General features: G+C 35.1%; 1 protein-coding gene across 5 annotated transcripts; it reads left to right on the forward strand.

Annotated features, from left to right (window-relative positions):
• Positions 1–5,599: 5,599 nt before the first annotated feature.
• On the forward strand, positions 5,600–14,301 carry LOC111436441 (non-lysosomal glucosylceramidase). Of its 5 annotated transcripts, none has more exons than XM_023074223.1 (20): positions 5,600–5,760; positions 6,555–6,633; positions 7,311–7,421; positions 7,817–7,873; positions 7,975–8,045; positions 8,706–8,805; positions 8,986–9,056; positions 9,170–9,270; positions 9,360–9,463; positions 9,573–9,626; positions 9,793–9,848; positions 9,999–10,037; positions 10,162–10,306; positions 10,995–11,176; positions 11,257–11,324; positions 12,040–12,112; positions 12,181–12,242; positions 12,324–13,251; positions 13,388–13,678; positions 13,800–14,301. In XM_023074223.1, the coding sequence occupies exons 2-20, from the start codon at positions 6,559–6,561 to the stop codon at positions 14,068–14,070; spliced, it is 2,859 nt and encodes a 952-aa protein (XP_022929991.1). In that variant the 5' UTR covers positions 5,600–5,760; positions 6,555–6,558; the 3' UTR covers positions 14,071–14,301. The 5 variants fall into 5 exon arrangements, with proteins under 5 accessions (XP_022929991.1, XP_022929994.1, XP_022929993.1 ...); XM_023074226.1 differs by lacking the exon at positions 5,600–5,760 and adding an exon at positions 5,794–5,969; XM_023074225.1 differs by lacking the exon at positions 5,600–5,760 and adding an exon at positions 5,993–6,107.
• The last annotated feature ends 5,929 nt before the right edge of the window (positions 14,302–20,230 follow it).

Consider the following 20,230-nt stretch of genomic DNA (forward strand, 5'->3'; position numbering starts at 1 on the left):
CTTTGGCTTTTTCATTCGATAGCATTGTTGGAGCCGATCTCTAAGGTCTGAAAATGGCGGGTCACACTTACAAAGAATTACTAAGAGTTAGTATATTCTTGACCAAAGTGGCGATAACTAAAACATTATAGGAATAAGAGTTATTCTAGGATTAGTGTTTAAGTCAAGAATGTCTTGGTTTAGTAAAGGAGTGATTGATTGCCCCTCGATAGCAGTTACTCTGACTCACTAAAGTATCGTTGAAAATGATAATTTTTTTGATACATTATTACATTTGCTAAACCTGATTGGATAAAAAAGGATTAAGTCAATTCACTAATAGAATTTTCTTTATATCACAGCATGACAAGCTCAATAATACAATTACTCGCTTTTGAGAAATTAAACGGCGACAATTACGCAACATGGAAATCAAACCTAAACACAATACTTGTAATTGATGATTTAAGGTTTGTTTTAACTGAGAAATGTCCTTCAAACCCCAGCTCAAATGCAAACCGAACAGTTTAGGATGCATATGACAGATGGACAAGGGCAAATAACAAAGCCCGAGTGTACATTTTAGCCAGCATATCTGATGTTTTGGCTAAGAAACATGATGTTATGGGTATTGCTAAAGAGATTATGGAATCTCTGAAAGGGATGTTTGGACAACTGTCCTTCTCCCTTAGACATGACGCCATAAAATACGTTTACAACTGCCGTATGAAAGAAGAGACCTCAGTTAGAGAACATGTCCTGGACATGATAGTCCATTTCAATGTGGCAGAAGTAAATGGAGTTGTCATTGATGAGAAGAGCCAAGTTAGTTTTATCATGGAGTCTCTTCCGAAGAGCTTCCTACAGTTCCGCATGAATGCGATGATGAACAAAGTAGAATATAACTTAATTGCTCTTCTTAATGAGCTACAGACTTATCAATCCCTCTCCCTTCCTCAACCTGGACAAATTTTGAGTTATTACATTATACACATTTGCTTCTCGTAGTAATTTCTTAGAGGCAGCAACATTTGTTTCTCCTGTTTGTCCTTTGTTCATTAAGAGGGATTGATAAGTCTGTAGCTCATTAAGAAGAGCAATTAAGTTATATTCTACTTTGTTCATCATCGCATTCATGCGGAACTGTAGGAAGCTCTTCGGAAGAGACTCCATGATAAAACTAACTTGGCTCTTCTCATCAATGACAACTCCATTTACTTCTGCCACATTGAAATGGACTATCATGTCCAGGACATGTTCTCTAACTGAGGTCTCTTCTTTCATACGGCAGTTGTAAACGTATTTTATGGCGTCATGTCTAAGGGAGAAGGACAGTTGTCCAAACATCCCTTTCAGAGATTCCATAATCTCTTTAGCAATACCCATAACATCATTTTTCTTAGCCAAAACATCAGATATGCTGGCTAAAATGTACACTCGGGCTTTGTTATTTGCCCTTGTCCATCTGTCATATGCATCCTAAACTGTTCGGTTTGCATTTGAGCTGGGGTTTGAAGGACATTTCTCAGTTAAAACAAACCTTAAATCATCAATTACAAGTATTGTGTTTAGGTTTGATTTCCATGTTGCGTAATTGTCGCCGTTTAATTTCTCAAAAGCGAGTAATTGTATTATTGAGCTTGTCATGCTGTGATATAAAGAAAATTCTATTAGTGAATTGACTTAATCCTTTTTAATCCAATCAGGTTTAGCAAATGTAATAATGTATCCAAAAATTATTAATTTTCAACGATACTTTAGTGAGTCAGAGTAACTGCTATCGAGGGGCAGTCAATCACTCCTTTACTAAACCAAGACATTCTTGACTTAAACACTAATCCTAGAATAACTCTTATTCCTATAATGTTTTAGTTATCGCCACTTTGGTCAAGAATATACTAACTCTTAGTAATTCTTCGTAAGTGTGACCCGCCATTTTCAGGCCTTAGAGATCGACCCCAACAATGCTATCGAATGAAAAAGCCAAAGTTGAGAATGGACCTAAGAAATCCTATCCATTTCTAGAGTTTGCGTTGTTCCTTCTCCCATGTTACGACCCTTTGAATGGGTAGTTGCTCTAGGGCAACATGCAGGCGGAACATAGGAATCTCACGGTGCAACCTAGTGGTGGAAACCATAGGATGTGTTGATATACTTCCTTCCACTTACTATAAATACTTTCTCTATTCACCTTGTTATTGACTCATGCAAATCCTTTCCAAATGGAAGCCGCTCCTAGGGCGACACGAGGCCGAGCATGAATCTCACGGTGTGAATTTTCCAGAGAGCGTAAAAAAAAAAAAAATGATGTACCTCATATACTTTTTTCCTCCCACTAAGTATTTTAGACGGTTGGGTATACTCATTACTTAAGTATATTTTGGCTAATTAAATATAACCTAAGTCTAGGTGATTTTTTCAAAAAAAAAAAAAAAAAAAAAACTTACATCACTCACCATGCTCATAAAACTGGGCTAACTAAGCTCAAGTACTAGTTCGATCTCCTAGTAGGTGTTCCGTAAACTGTCAACTTAAGTACCTCCAGTCTTAGACAAGATCGTGTCAGGTGAGCTTTCTTGTAACCGCAATTTTACAAGATATCGACCTATTTTAACTATGAAAATTGATCGTGCTTGGTTCTTAACCCTAAGTGAGCATGCACTTATCTTTATTATAGATTTTAACGTCTATCTCGTTTTATGACGTTGAAAATAACCTATAACATGCTTTATATGACAATTATATAATCATCCATGCAATAATATAACAATTATATAATCATCCATGCAATAATATAACAATTTATATGTATCACTCATGGAACCTAAACATGCATACTATACATTATAACACTTATAACATACTTGGAATGCATGAAACATGCTTAGCCTATGGTGGGATTTTAAATCTATATGACATACTTTATGCATATATATTTTCTATTTAATTAAAACGTGAATGCATAATTAATTAAACACACTAAAGTGAACTGATTTTGGCATTTTAAAGCAAGCAATTAACTAAATTATTATATTAATAATTAAAAAATAATGTGATCCACTCCCTCGAGCCTGCCGCGGGTCGAGAAGCAAAAATTCTTCATTCTTCTCCCTCGGTTCAGCTTGGCATCATTTCCATTATCGATCAATTACAACCTAAAATAGACTCTAATGACTCCATAAAAGTTACAGAACTTTCTTCACTCATTAAATCTTATACACATTAGGCCAATTATAATAATTGTATTAGATGGAAGCATAAAAAATGCCAAAATCATAAACATCCACTTTAGCATCCACAATTTTTCATTCATGAAATGGTACCCACCATGCTCAAATTAATGTAAATAAAGTGCCTAAAACTTGCTCGGATACCAATGGATGGTGTTGTTGTAATACACCCGGGAGCAATTTGGATCTTAGGCACTCTTAGAACATCAATTATAGTAAATTAACTAGTATGTTCATAAGTATTAAAACTCAAGGATTGAGTACTAACCTTTTGTAGTTCAAATTCCTTTTTCCTCACGAACCGGTTAGAACTACCACTAGTGTCTTTCCTACCGTTCTCCAGCCTTAGAACGAGATTGTGGAATTCGGTGAGTGACTAAACTTGGAAGGGATTTAGTACATGTGAAGAGAGAATTTGTGAGGAATTTTCTCAAGCTTATTGTCAAGAATACTTTCTATCTAACTTAATCACTCTATTTATAGAGCCATGTTTGCATGTTCATGCAAATTTGATATCACCAAATTTTGACACTCAAAATTCCACTCAAATTTGTGGGATTATGTGGCAAACATGCAAGTTTAGTTAAATCATCTATTGACACTCAATATTCCACTAACAATCCATGGAGTGAAGTCAACATTTTGACTTTCTCAATTTTAATTCAACAATTAATTTAAATTAATTAATTTTAAATTAAAGTAATATTAAATGATTAATTAATATTTAACATTAATTCATATGCCAATCTCAATCAATTCCCGCATATATTGATTATGAATCCCTATCCATAATTAAAATATTTAAATCTTATTTAAATATCTCAGATTCTCTCTTTTTGTTTAATTCGTAAATAAATAAAAAATGCGGTTAAATATATCGTATATATTTAGTGCATATTCCCTAATTTGAATTCGAATACTTCGAACTCACTCGTCACAATGTTCTAAGGTTTAGTCCGATGTAAGCTAGCAAGGGGACCTAATGGACCTATAGATCATGGGCTCCAACGATCTGAGATTAACCGGCTAAACTCATTATAACATTCGTTAACTACTAGGGCACTCCACTATAGCCTAGTAGTTACACTCCCCTCACATAGATATATTTCTGTCCATTTGATATAACCATGATTAGTAAGTCGACCCTTCACAGGTTGTTCGTAACTAGAGTTGAGTCAATTTATCGTTTTACCCCTAAAGTTACTTTTTGTTTCTTAAGTCCCACTGATCCTCTAATAAATAATTGGTTTGTGGTTCAACCACCAAACCAAATCCCTCTCGGGCCAATAAGAGGATGGGACCCCTTGTTCAAGACTTGGAGTTAGTACTTAAGGGAACAACCTCTCTACTATCCCTAAAAGCGGGTAGGAGTGAATTCCATCTTACACTCTATGTCCCTAGCTATTCACCCAGTCTTACCCTTGAAATGGGAGGCTTATTGAGTCGGCGAACTCGGCCACTCTCACCTATGCAAATCTAAGGATAATTCTTAATAAACAGGAGTTCATAGTTAGCTCATGATTAAGATCGAGTTACCTAGGTCATCGAATGAAAAAATCAGTATCAACAGTAAACGACATTATAAAGTGAGAGTGATTTTCTTCATGGTCCGATCTTATGCAATACTCATTGCATAGGACACCCCACTCACATGTCTGTGCATATACAATTTAGTGATCACATTGTTTATATCATATACAAAAGTGGGCCGCATCCATAGTGTCCCCAGGATAAGGTACTTAGCCTTATCCCTGTACTATAGATCATTTTGATTATATACTTGAACTTGATCCACTCTTATGTCTCTACGTATAGTTCAAGTAATCATACTAGAGTGTTCTTAGATTATTGAATTTAGATTAATAATAATCATAAAATTCACTCAATTCAATAACAATCTTTACTGAATAAACATCAATAATAACTTTATTGAAAATAGAATATGTTTTTGTTTACAGACTATGAGTTTTTCAACATAAAACCCAACAAAATGTATTTGTAAAACTTGATTATGAGACTTCGTGTATGTATTGAATGACATAATGTTGTGAAGTCAAATGTATAAGAAGACATAATTTCGATAGTTTTCAACACTAGCTGTAAACGTTATACAGTTTCATTAATATTTTCTAAAAATTTATGCAAAAACTGAAATTAATAATAGTTTTAATTTTTAAATTTTTTTTAAGGATAATTCGGAATTTATTTAAAAAATGAAAGAAAATATTGGGTAAAGAGTGGAATATTTTGATTAATATAATATTTAAAGAAATAATTTGAGGGAAAACAAAGAGGATGAGTTAGTTACCCGTACGTGCGTCCACAGGTGATAAAAAAGCAGTTAATAAATCTCAGGTTTGAAGAAGATGACGTAATATTATTTGTAAGAATTGGTAAACGACACTTGTACGCGTTCATGACGAGAGACAGACACAGACAGATCGGATTCATTTGCAATTCCCTATCGCTTTTCCTTTTCCGCCATTGGAGCTCCTTTCCAGTATTCTCTGCTTCTTCAATTCCGCTTCCTTTTCCTCGTCATCCTTATCAGGTAGCTACCTCTTCCTTCATTTCCCCTTCTCACTCCATTCATCATGTTTTTGGATGCCTTTCTTCTTTCTGCTTCTTAGATTCAACTTGTTTGTGTTTTCGTCTTCCTTGATTCCCCTGCTTTTTATCCTCTAATTCCAGTTCCTCGTTTTTTTCAATCGCTTTTCACTCCGATCATTTTTTTCTTTCCCGATACAATGCAATTTCGAGGTTGACTTTCTTGGTTTTTTTTATTGAACTGATTCGATTCCCCTGCTTTGTGTTGCAATTGACGAATGCATTTGCTTCTACGCATGCATGAGCGTTAAAACATGTACTGTCTAGGAGGGGATATATTGTGAATTCCAGGTTGATATATTCTTCTTGTTCTTTTGTTACTTCGTTTTTATTGCTCGAATTCCATGCTTTTGTATTACCTATGATGCATCTACTTGTACTTGTGTGGGGGCGGATGTCTGTACTGGATTTATTATGTCCTCTATGTTTGGATTGAAGTTGGTCCGTTTCTCTTCTGGCTAATAGATTCTTGTCTGGTTGGCTTTTTAATTCGAATCAAGAGAAAAGAAATTTTAATTTCCTATTTGCTCATTAAACTGAAAATCTCTATCACTTTGTGTGTGCGATCGTGTTCTGTATGCTCTGCCAATTGTAATTGTTATGCAGAACAAAATAAGAATGACGTTTGGATTTAGGGTAATTGCCGCTCTTGTTGTATCCTATCTCTTAGATTATTATTGTAGGCTTTATGGATAGAGCTTCACTTATCGCTGTATTCTTTAATCCCCATATTGACAGAAACATGTCAGAAGGCATGAAGTTGGAAAATGGCTCTGTTGAGCAAGATGAGGATCTCCATAACTCTGCAACTGAAAAGGTAAATAGTGCATTCCTTCTTATTTGAATGTTAAAGATGATCAAACCCATTTTCAACGGTATTCAAATTGCTTTAACTTGCGCATAATATTCTATTAAAGGGAACAGGCTCTGTCTTACTGTCCGTTCATCTAATCTACTCATAGGAACGCTTTTTGAAGCTTGAGTAATTATCTAGGAGGAGTATGTCAATTATTTTGCGATTAAAACGTAAACTTTCAAGACTTGTGCCATCTTTTAGCCCAATAAATGCATATTTATTGCAGAGTACAGATAGTAATATATATATATACTTATTTTTTTGAATCAGACAGTATCTACTTTCTCATTTCCTCCTCTGTTAAAGGATTCTCACATATTTCGAGGGGGAAATGGCGCCGTTTTGTCTATGGCAGAAAAAGCAGATACTGAACTGATAAATTAATGGCTACTATTTTAAAAGGAATGCCTAGGTGTGTCCCTGGGCTCTGTGCAGTCATTCTCTTGGCACATTGCTTCCCTAAAATGTACATCTTTGTGTGCTAATTCCTTCCTTGTGAACCTTGTGAAGGATTACAGTGTGAAAAAATATCTGTCTTTAACAAGGGATGCTTCTAGTAATATTAGTTCCCACAGAATGCCTATTTCTATTGATGCTTATATATATATAGCCTGACTAACTTTCCTCAATATGCATAGCCTAGCATTGATCCAGGGCAACCCCCATCACTCACCTGGCAACGAAAACTAAACAGTGAGGGAGTTTCACTTCGGCAGTTCAGGTTGCATCTGAAAGAGATAGTTCATCTGGTATTTTGAATTTCAGATGATTTCTTTTAAGATCTCTATTATACCTTATAACTTTGTGAGCATATATGTCATGGCTGAATGGTTCAGTGTTTCTTGGTGTCCAAGCAGTTAAAAAAGCTTGGTATTCATTATTTTGTTTCTATAATATCAGAATTTGACGGATTTATACTTCCATCTAGGATTGGTCTTCTTTTATAGATATTATTGATCTTCTTTAATAGATATTATAATGTGAAAATAAGATCACATGCTTGCCTATTTTTATAAAATCAATGTTTCTATGCATTATTGGTACTCAAATCATCAAAAGGATGCAGTTTAAACTCATGGTTTGAACTATCAGCCATGATGACTGTGTTCTGTGTGAAATATTACTCACTCCTTTTCTTTTCCAGGCTCCTGTAGGACTTAGGCTAGTCCGCCATATACGAGAAGAATCTGTGAAAGGAAGGGTAGTAATTTTATTGTAGTATGGCCAGTCCAGTTTGATTCTTAGGTTTGTAAGTAAATAGATCTAGAAATTATTGACTACCACTTCTTGTCTGCATTTCAGGGGGCTATGATAAATCCTTTTGTCAGGCGCCAAATAACTGATACTCATGGAATACCTCTAGGTGGTATTGGGTAAGTCTTTCTATCTTTATATTTTTCCCTCTCCAAATTTAGTATAACATGTACAGGACAATTTCTTTACTTGATGTCTGCATTTTTCATTCACCTATCCTCCTTTTCATAATTGCCTGCTTTTAATATTTGAAGATTTAAATACTCTTCCAAATAAAAAGTCAAGTTTAAAATCTGCATTAAGAACATGGAAAAAATTCTTTATATTTGTTTAGCCAGATTGAATAATGCTTAGGACCTTCGATATATATAGGATATGCAAAGTTACAGGTGATAGAAGCAAGTATTGACTGTTCAGATTGAATCAAGAACAATAAGAAATTTAAGCCCCCAATATGTTTTTATTTACATCTAAATTAAAATTTTAAGCAGTAGAAAGAATTTTGAATATCTACAGGAAGTGTACAGATTTCACATTGATCTTTGCATGTAGCTTGTCTGAATTTTATGTTGATGACCTCTTTTATGAAATATGTATCTTTACTTGTAATCTTCCCTTCCATGTGGATCTGCACCGATATTTGGTTATTACTTATGCTTGTTTTATACTGAAGTTGTCAATTATGTAAGCTTTTGGTCCATTGAAATTGACCTGAGAATAATTATATGTAACTATTCTTGTTCTTTGTTCTTTTGTTATTTAACAATCCAAATGTTTAGATCAGGAAGCATTGGAAGAAGTTACCGAGGTGAATTTCAACGATGGCAACTATTCCCTAGAAAATGTGAAGATAAGACAATTTTAGCAAATCAATTTTCCGTGAGTTCATTGAATCCCAATTAGATGCCTTTCTTTGTTTCTTTCTTTCTGTGTCGAGAGGCTTTTTAATGTGTATCACACGTCCTGTGTGTTCATTTTCATCCTTTTGGATTCATTAGTTACCAAAAAAGTTAGTCAATTCAATTATTAATAATAATCTAATTACGAGTACTGCAATAGGTTTTTGTTTCACGACCGAACGGGAAGAAGTATTCTACTGTACTATGTGCACAGAACCCTCAAACCGAGAGGTAGTTACTGAACTTTTTTATGATGTCAAGTTTATCTGCATTTGGAGATTGTTGAATGGCATAATTCAAAAGTAGATGTTTATTTGCCCTCTCATTATCATATACACCATCAGGGATGTTGAATTATCAGGAATTGGGTCTTGGGACTGGAATTTGAAGGGTCATAGGTCTACATATCATGCTTTGTATCCACGAGCTTGGACAATATACAATGGTATTTTTTTAATTCTACATTTTATGCTTCTTAAGTTCATCATCATTTATAAAGTGTATGTCATTTTTCACCCTTTTCCTCCACTGCAGGTGAACCGGATCCAGAACTTAAAATAGTTTGCCGTCAAATTTCACCTATTATTCCCCATAATTACAAGGAGAGCAGTTACCCTGTCTCGGTTTTTACTTTCACGGTAGAACTGCATTTCTGTATTCACATTTATTTTATTTTATTTTTTGCTGTTGTTGGTTTGTCTTATGAATTTAAGTTCACCATTGGTCTCTTGATCTATTTTTCTTCAGCTGCACAATAGTGGAAAATCAGCTGCTGACGTCAGTTTGCTTTTCACCTGGGCAGTATGTGTTCACCATGAATATCCATTTGATTTCTATAATTTCATTTTCTAATGCTATGTCATGAACTAATTATGATTCTTTTAGATTGTTACTTGGAATTTGTCTAGATTTTATCCAGAATCATGAGATTCTTTGGACTTGATTTTTCTTTTTCCGTGCTATTCAGAATTCAGTGGGAGGGATTTCTGAATATTCTGGTAACCATGTCAATTCGAGAACAAAGTAAGAAAATTACACTGCTGAACCTCATTTTTATTCTTTATGACCTGAACTATGACTGCAAGTGTTAATTAAATTAAAATTTTGCTCATTTATTTGTATTAGAATTACAATTAATTCAAAGCTGACCTACAATATTTATAAATTTTTTAGGACAAAGGATGGTGTGCATGCTGTGCTTCTACATCACAAGCAAGTGCTTTTCTCAGTTATTTATTCCAAATAATGTAAATAGAAAGGGGATTCGGATAGTGTATGATTAGTGCAATAGCTATAAATTTTCTGTTTCTTATCGTCTTCTTTATTAAACATTCAGGACAGCAAGCGGATTACCCTCTGTGACTTATGCTATCGCGGCACAGGAGGGTAATGACATTCATGTCTCAGATTGCCCTTGTTTTGTAACATCTGGTAACTTCCCGGGTATATCGGCCAAGGATATGTGGCTTGAGATCAAAGAGGTATTTAGCTTGATGTATTTTACATCATTTCCTGATGATGCTTAGAGATTAGAATGCATGTCAACTTTTATGACTCTGAGATTTGGATATCTTAAGAAGCGAATGATTTTGTTGAAATATTCTTTTATGTAACTGAGATGTGTGCGGTTTTGAACTTCATCACTCTACCTCAAATTCTTGGACACCTTAGGTAATGAATGGTTTTACTTAGAACTCGTTTGGTTTCAATTGGAAGCTATTTTTCCTATTGATTGCTCTGATTAGAAGAGAAAAGATAGGAGAGAAATGTTCGAGTTAGCAAAATCTCATGTAACTCTTCCTTGGCTTTTATAGATAGAGTTTAACAACTATACTCCCTTTTGTAGTCACACAAATTGAGGTGAAATTTTCTAAGCTTCGTTGTGACTTTGTTCTCTATGTAATACTTGGTATGGTGGACCTTTTATTGTAATTTTTCAATAATTATTGAAAAGTCTTGTTTCTTCTTTCGAAAAGAAAATTGAGACTCTTTTGCTCCCTTGTTTTTCACAAAAAGAAAAATATACTGCTTTACTGACTACACTACAGATTTCTAGTGTTATTATTTTCTTCATGTTTTCACCGTTCATGATGCAATTCTTATTAAAATCGTCATTTGTATTAGTACTTTCCTTTTGGAGCTTGATATATGTCTATTTTTTTCTAATAGCATGGTTCCTTTGATCGCCTTAACTCTCCTGACATGTCAATGCCCACTGAAGTGGGTTCATCCATTGGTGCGGCTATTGCTGCTTCAGTTACAGTTCCACCTAATGCAGTTCGTACTGTTACATTTTCGTTGTCTTGGGACTGTCCCGAAGTGAACTTCTCTGGAGGAAAAACTTATCACAGGTCAGTGGAAAAATTGTACAAGAAATGATACAACCTGAATCAATCATTATTTACGTTGTTAAAGAAGATTTTCTATGCAGGCGTTACACAAAATTCTATAGTAACCTTGGAGATGCTGCTGCCAATATTGCACGTGATGCAATACTAGGTAAGTTTTAGTTGTGCCATATAATTAGATTGTCTGAACCCCAATTTCTCTCTCTCTCTCTCTCTCTCTCTCTCTCTCTCTCTTATGCGTTGAAAGTTTAGTGCTTAGATTTTTTTCCCTTCTAAATTCAACTTAGATACATTTATATTAGCTCCGGTACATTATCGTTGATAACAAAAACCAAAAGTTTTTCGAACAGAGCAATAGTAGGTGAAGCAGATACGGTTGTGACGTAGGTTTGAATCCCCACCCTTATTTGTGACATGATATTCCCAAAGCAAAAGGTTTTCCAAGAAAGTAGGGCTTTAATGAAGTAATTGAGAGGCTGTTAGTATTGTATGATTAAAAAAGTAGCTGAAGGGTTGATGCATTAAATTAAGTAGGTAAAGCAGATGCGATTGTTTTTCATGGAACTTCTGGTTGTATAACTCTCGTAGAAACCTTTAATAACATTTTAGTGTTTTCCCTACAATTGTCAAGAGCATTGTGTCTTTGAAGCCTTGCTTTAGTCTTGCATGTTTGGTGGTCACCAAACTTGGGGAGTGTTTGGGCCTTGAATGAAGATTTTTTTAATTTTTTTTTTATTAATAAGGTTATGATATTAGAATGTTCCTCATCTTGATCCATTTCCCATGAGAAGGAACAACGTTCATCTAGATCCATTTCGCACGAAAATATGTTATCTTAACACCCTGTGTTTCTGTATCTGACTTAGAACATCGTCACTGGGAGTCCCAAATTGATGCTTGGCAAAGACCTGTGCTTGAAGACAAGAGGTTTCCTAAATGGTATGCTTAATTATATCAGTTATTGTTAATTGATTTCTTCAGATTTTGACGTCTCCCGATTTCTGCAGGTATCCCACGACTCTCTTTAATGAGCTTTATTATCTAAATGCAGGAGGGACTATCTGGACAGGTATATCTAACCTAAAAATTTAAGATTGTTTCTTGTCATTTTGATTAAAACTGTATCATTTTCTTGAAAATGTTTCTATAGATGGGTCACTTCCAATTCAGAGTTTAGTAAGCTTTGGGGAAAGGGGATTTTGCCTTGACGAATGCAGATTTGGTCTGCAGAGTGCAGTTGATGCATCCCATGAAAATGACACTGCTAATGATATTCTTGGGAGGATGACTTCAACACTTGATGAGTTACGCAATTCTGGCACATCAAATTCTGCATTTGGACTAAATCTGCTACAAAAGGGAGAGGAGAATGTTGGCCAGTTCCTTTATCTTGAAGGGATTGAATACACCATGTGGAATACCTACGACGTTCATTTTTACTCGTCTTTTGCAATAATAATGCTATTTCCAAAACTTGAACTCAGCATTCAACGAGATTTTGCAGCGGCTGTAATGATGCATGATCCCAGCAAGATGCAACTTCTAGATAATGGGAAATGGGAAGCAAGAAATGTTCTTGGAGCCGTTCCTCATGATATAGGAGTTAATGACCCGTGGTTTGAAGTAAATGGATATAACTTATATAATACAGACAGGTGGAAGGACTTGAATCCCAAATTTGTGCTTCAAATTTATAGGGATGTTGTTGCCACAAGAGATACGAAATTTGCAAAGGCTGTCTGGCCCTCTGTATATCTCGCCATAGCTTATATGGACCAGTTCGATCGAGATGGCGATGGGATGATTGAAAATGATGGCTTCCCTGATCAGACTTATGATACGTGGTCCGTCACTGGTATTAGTGCATACAGTGGTGGTCTATGGGTGGCAGCTTTGCAGGCTGCTTCCGCCCTGGCTCGTGTAGCTGATGAAAAGGATGCTGAACACTATTTTTGGTTCAGATTTCAGAAGGCAAAACGTGCGTATGAGAAATTGTGGAATGGTTCTTACTTCAACTATGACAGCAGTGGCGGGAGTTCAAGTTCATCTATTCAAGCTGATCAGTTGGCTGGACAGTGGTACATTTATAAACTATCTTGAAGTTCTATAATAATAATAATAATAATAATAATAATAATAATAATAATAATAAGTTCAGCATTAATATAAAAATCTCTATGGTCTTCTGATGGAAGCTTAATATTTATGTGAAAGGTATGCTAGAGCCTCAGGTCTTCTTCCCATTGTTGATGGAGAGAAGGCCAAGAGTGCAATGGAGAAGGTATACAATTACAATGTGTTGAAGGTGAAGGGTGGGAAGCGAGGTGCGGTAAATGGGATGCTTCCTGATGGAACAGTGGACTTTTCATCAATGCAGTCAAGAGAAATATGGTCAGGAGTGACATATGCTGTTGCTGCTACAATGATCCATGAAAAATTGACTGATATGGCATTTCGAACAGCGGAAGGGATCTATGAAACTGCATGGTCAGAAGATGGCCTGGGGTAAGTAAGATCATATATATTTTTCTTTTTCCTCTTCCATTGTGTACACTGTTTTCAATCAAATCCCAGATGAACTTTCAACTGTCATATTTATGAACTTTTTGTTGTTGGTTGTGGTTAGATACAACTTTCAGACACCAGAAGCTTGGACAACCACAGATCGGTATCGAGCGCTGTGTTACATGCGACCTCTTGCGATTTGGGCTATGCAATGGGCACTTTCAGAAAAAATATCCATCATTGAGGAGTTGAAAGAACTTGACAATGAGGCCATATTAAGGCACCATGCCAAGTTTTCCAAAGTTGCCCGCCTTCTGAAGTTGCCTGAAGATGGGACATCTGCAAGTGTTATACAAACGGTCTATGATTATACTCTGAAGAGGTTTTTCTAGATTCTGTCAATCCACTTTTGGTTCGATATATTATAATAAACTAAAAGTATTACTTGTACCTTCTTCATTCTGCTGTGAGTTTAAGATGAGTGAATCTAAATCTCTAAAAGCGGTCTTAAACCTCTGGGTTTGATCAAGGATTATTTCTTCTTAAAGACAGTAACATTCTGGATCTATGAATATGCTGAATGCTGAATTGCTGCGGTGGAATAAAGCTGTTATTCTTGGGCATGGTGCTTGACGTGGATCCTAAACTTTTTGTTTTGGCGTTTGTGTGTGTATTTGCTCATTTTAGTTTGGGAAGGGACCCAAAAAGATTAGGTTTAATAACAAAACCCAAAATGACAATTTTTCTATAAGATGACATCATATGAGTTCTTTTTAAAAAAAATTTATTTTAAAAATTTGGGTTATATTTTATTTTGCCCAAATTTTTGGATCATTCATGTCATTACATGAAAAATAAGGGTGAGTAAAAAATACCTAATAAGTAGCCTACTTGTAGAAGGCTTTTGATTGTGTTTAATACTTAATAAATAGCTTACTTGTAGAAAGCTCTCGATTGTGTTTATGGATGTATGTAGCTAACTTACCACACTCTTAACCCTTGATCATTGGCCTTGTACATATATGAAGGTCCACTCTTAAGAACCTAGGTCTTGAGTCCTTGATTTGTCTAGGCCTAAGTATCGTTCTATGTACCCATGTGGTCCCTCGTCCCTCTCAAGATGGGTTTATGAAATGGATGTTCTATCCCGACACCCACGTTCATTTCTACACACAAAACATAGAGTGATCTAGCCAAGACAGTGCCTTAGTTTCAAGACTTATGTCTATGTTTTGGCTAGATCACTCTAAGTCACATGATTGGTATAAAAGTTGAGGTGCTCTCTTGGCTAGATCACTCTAGGTCTAGGTCCCATAGTTGGTACACGGGAAGAAAAATCATGCATGTCATTCTATCAATCCCGAGGAAACCGTGAACTCTTGGCATACCAAAAACGTGGGAGGTCTTCAGGGACTTAGAGTAGTCACTAGGCTAAGCTAGGTTTATTTCATGATGTGAAACTTAGCTATCAAAGCATTACGTTAGGCATGTAGTCGGCCGGCTATACTTTAGAGCAAAACTATAGATTTTAAGTTCATCCTCTACAAGCTGAGTGCACAACCAAGACATCTGATGTTTTACTTGCTCCCAATCACTTTATTTCATTTCATTGCAGGCATATCAATTTCATACTTAAAACGTATTTGAATTATTATTAAATCAATTAAATCTTACTCATAGATAATATGTCAATTTTCATGTTATTTAAAGTTCATTTGGATCATAAAATGTATTAGAAGGCATTTTCGTCTTTTTTACCATTAATGATCGTTTAAGCCCTAAAAATACTCCGAATTTAAATGTATTAGAAGGCTTAATTTCAAAGTTTTATACTGAGTAGAGTCCATTAAATCCTAAATTCTCCCTATTCACTTAGTATCAACTAACACTTAACTTTAAAGGTCTAACCAAGTGATTCCTATAAGTATAGTTTGAGAAAAGTTTGTTTAGACGTGTTCGAGAGCTCGATTTGGTTGTTTGTTTGACAATTTAATCTCATGGCAAACTTACGAGATAGTGTTGAGTAGAGATTCTTGAGTTATATCGGATGTTATGACAAGTTTGCACCATATGCATAGTAAAAATGTAATACAATTTTTCATCCTCAAACCGATGGCTCAACCTAAAGGTTGAGTCATACTTGAAAAACACATGTTGTGAGTTTATATTCATCTGCGGGTAATTACTCGTGCATATTCCATGTGTGATTCTAACAAAGTTACAAACATGGTTGTTCAAGAGAATAGATGAATATACGTACAACACAAAGTAGACAAAATAGTTTGGTATTTGGTATAGAAACTCGGAGTACGAAGACACGTACAATGGATGAACGGAAGGATGAGATGATGAATAAGTTTTCAAGAGATTTCAAAGATTATGAGGCTACCTTATCTAGTCCCCTGTAGATGAACAGTCATGTATGAATCTTTTAATGAATAATAAAAAAAAAAAACAGTTTGGATTATACCGATTTGCACAAATACCTCGGCGATAGTATAATTTCAAACAATATGTGGTTAACCTATCATGATCATGTTTAAGCGATAATTCAAAGGGTCTATAGTATATGCATAATATTGGGAGCCTTATCTGGTCCCCTGTAGTTGCATAGCTCTAGTATGCTCCCGACATCAACTTCCAGGTTATTGTTCGATCTGTAAAAACAAGGTATAACACAAATGAATATAAAAAATATACCAATAACGTGCATGTGAACTCTAATTGAATCTCTATCCTATTAGCTAAATACTACATACATACATGGTAGACTATATCAAGGGAACCATAAGGTACTTTAGCCTATTCAAAGCTTCTAAATTCTTTTTAATTTCTCTATCTCTTGAGTTCCCTAGTTCTTACCCTATCGGGTCTTTGCTGACTCTCGAAATCTATGGCTCATAGTTCATCTTGGTTTGGTGCAATTGAGGCGCAACTTGTGTGTGATACCTCATCATGTTGTTTGTGAATACACGCTTACTTATCTGAGTTTTGTGTGAGCCCCTCAAGAGTTCTAACTTTTTTAGAAGCTGTGGTGTTCACCTAAGTTAATTCCCATGAATTTCTTGTGACTAGCTCAATCGAGGCGGCTCTAATTAGGGTACATCTTCACTCGAATCATCTTAGCACATCAACCCATTAGGATTTTTGCAATAAATCATAGAGTACACTTGAATCATTTTTTACTATTGCCCTGTGCGGTATCTAGCTTCTTCGTCTAGGAAATTTTGATGACTAATTCATCTCATCGTGTTCAAATTAACATTGAATTTGCCCTATTCCTAAATTCTATCTCAGTGTAAGGGGCTCATTCTTGAATTATCTAGTTCAATTCTATTGAACGAGTTTCAATCTAAGGAACATGTCGTACATTCAAGCTCATTTAACCCTAATCATGATCCTAGAGTTTGCTTATATATATCATCAGCAAAACTGTTCACTTAATATCTTCTAAATAATAGTAAAGGTTATAGACGTGCAAATCTCATGTACAACACATATATTCCATAAGATTGGTACGTTGAGAACATACATAAGAACCATATTCTCTTATATCGAGTTAATCCAGCAAACAAATGGGCCATAAAACCAATGATACATTCTAGGCATGCATATTTTCATGATAGGGACTTATCATGAACTTATATACTTAAAAAAGAAAAAATTATTTAAGGACTTGGTTGGCCTAAAACATGCTTAGAGTCCAATTACATTTTACAAGGTCCTATAGATCAAAAGAAGTTCGTAGACAGTGGTTTAAACATGCATAGGAGATCATGCTCAACTAACATAACATTCCAAGTCAACTCCCACTAGTATTTCTTAAAAAAAAAAAAAACATCTAAGATAGTTACTTACATATTCGGGACCTTGATTTATGTACGTTTGGGACTTGAATGTCAATAAATTTCTTTGACGCCGATCAGGCCCTTCCACGCGTTATCTTTCCTCCATTTCTTCTACAAACCTGTAAGTATACTCCTTATGACTCCAAAGGAAGAAATATTACCTTCTTCCATTTAGAAATGAAGGAAAATTTTGAGAGCAATCGTGTTTTTGGGTTTGATTATTGAGTTTATAACTCGAAATAGTTTTAGAATTTGAACGACTTTTAGCCCTCAATCCCTGAATGGAGTTGTTGCCTTGTCACTAAGTTGTAGGATTAAAACCTTAGGCAATGACATTGAGTGTGGGGACGGAGTTTTGTTCTTGAATCTTCTAGACAAAAAATTTACCCAAAATTATCTTTCTTTAATTGGCTCGATGTAAGTCTCCTCAACCCTCAATTCCTTCATCACTTTTGTTCTTTGAACTTTTGATATCAAAACTCTCATAATTTGTTTGGAGATTCTCATCGACCAGTTTTACCTTTGTTTTTTTTAATTTTTTTTTCTCTCTATTTTTTAGTTTTCAATTGGGTTTTTAAAACAGAGGTAGAATATATATATATATATATTTGGACATGGATGTATTTATAGACTTAATTTTCAAAAACTAAAACATTTAAATAGCATATACACAAACTTCTAATCAGTGTTGGAAACTATAAAATACTTGAATAAAATTGAGTAGTCAAAAATTGTTTGGTAAAGTAAGATTAAGGACCTATTTTCAACTCTAGAGGAATCCCATGTTGCTAGATTTGATATTAGATGTGGTCTTTTAAGGTAGATTGTGCCACCAACCATTGCTGAGCTTGGTAATGCCAGCTTATAACTCAAATGGGGGCAATAAATTGGATGGAGGTTGGCTCAACCCATTGGGTAGGGTCCATAGAGTGAATATTTGGCGTGTCCATTCCAAGGTGGGAGTTGGGCTGTTGTCCATGGGTGAAGGCCCATGGATAGCTGCACTTAGAGACGGAGGAAACCGTGTGAGGCTGGCTTCACAGAACAGCGTAGTAACCTCCCTTTCTTGTTGGTGGAAGGATAGTAGGCCGATTCTCCATATCCCAATAATACTAATACTTGGTGGGTAGTCCTCAACTCGACAACCACTTTTTCTAAACGTTTTTAATTTCTCTATCTCTTAGGTTCTCTAAGGTTCTCTAGTTCTTATCCTACCAAGTCCTTGCTGACTCTCGGAGTCGATGGCTCATAATTCATTTGGGTCTGATTGCTTGTCAATGCATGCCTACTTATCTGACTTTTGTGCGAGCCCCTCAGGAGGTCTAACTTTTTCCGAAGTTGTGGTGCTCACCTAAGCTAATTCCCATGAATTTCTTGTGACTAGCTCAATCAAGGCGGCTCTAATTAGGATACATCTTCACTCGAATCATCTTAGCACATCAACCCATAAGGATTTCTGCAATGAATCCTGTAGTACATTTGAATCATTTTTTTTTTACTTTTGTCCTAGCTTATTTGCTTAGGGCATTTTGATGACAAATTCATCTCATCATGTTTAAATTAACATTTTAACATTGAATATGCCCTAGTCCTAAATTCTATCTTAGAGTAAGGGGCTCATTCATGAGTTATCTAGTTCAGTTGTACTGAACAAGTTTCAATCTAAGGAACATGACGACATTCAAGCTCATTTAACCCTAATCATGATCCTCTGACATATATCATCAGCAAAATTATTCACTTAATATCTTCTAAATTATAGTAAAGGTTATAGACGTGCAAATCTCATGTATAAAACATATATTCAATAAGATTGGTACGTTGAGAACATACATAATGACCATATTCTCTTATATCAAGCAGACAAATGGCCCATAAAATCAATAATACATTCTAGGCATGCATATTTTTATTATAGGGACTTCTCATGAACTTAGCGTACTTAAAAAAAATCTTATTTAATAACTTGGTTTGATTCAAACATGTTCCAAGTCCAATTACATTTCAAAAAGCTTTATAGACCAAAAGAAGTTCATAGATAGTGGTTCGAGACCTTAAGCATGCAAAATTCTATCATAGAAGATCATCATAACATTCCAAGTCAACTCAGATAAGTATTCCTTAAAAATCGTCTAAGATGGTCGGGACCTTGATTTATGTACGTTTGGGATTCAAATGTGATTTAATTTTAGTGCACTATATAGGGAGAAATTAAAGGGGGGAAAGGTTGTACATGCAACTTTACACCAACCAGGCCCTTCCAAGCCTTATCTTTTCTCGATTTCTTCTACAAATGTGTAACTATACTCCTCATCACTCCAAAGGAAGAAAGATTACCTCTTTTCATTTAGAAATGAAGGAGAATTTTGGGAGCCATCGTGTTTTTAGGTTTGGTTATTGAGTTCCTAACTTGAAATGGTTCTAAATTTTCAATAACTTTTAGCCCTCAAACTCTCCATGACATTGTTGACTTTTAGGCAATGACATCGATGCAAGTCTCCTCAACCTTTACCTTCTTTCATGACTTTTGTTCTTTGAACTTTCGATAACAAAACTCCCCGAGTTTGTTTAGAGGATTCTAAAGTTTGTTTGGAAATTTTCATCAACCAGTTTTATATTTACTAGTAAATCATCCGTGAATTCTTAGTCATTAAAAAGCAAAACAAATTTTTTTTTTTTTTTTTTTTTTTTTTTTTTTATTTTT

The sequence above is a fragment of the Cucurbita moschata genome, unplaced genomic scaffold (assembly GCF_002738365.1).
Source record: "Cucurbita moschata cultivar Rifu unplaced genomic scaffold, Cmos_1.0 Cmo_Scf00054, whole genome shotgun sequence".
In the NCBI taxonomy this organism is placed as follows: Eukaryota; Viridiplantae; Streptophyta; class Magnoliopsida; order Cucurbitales; family Cucurbitaceae; genus Cucurbita; species Cucurbita moschata.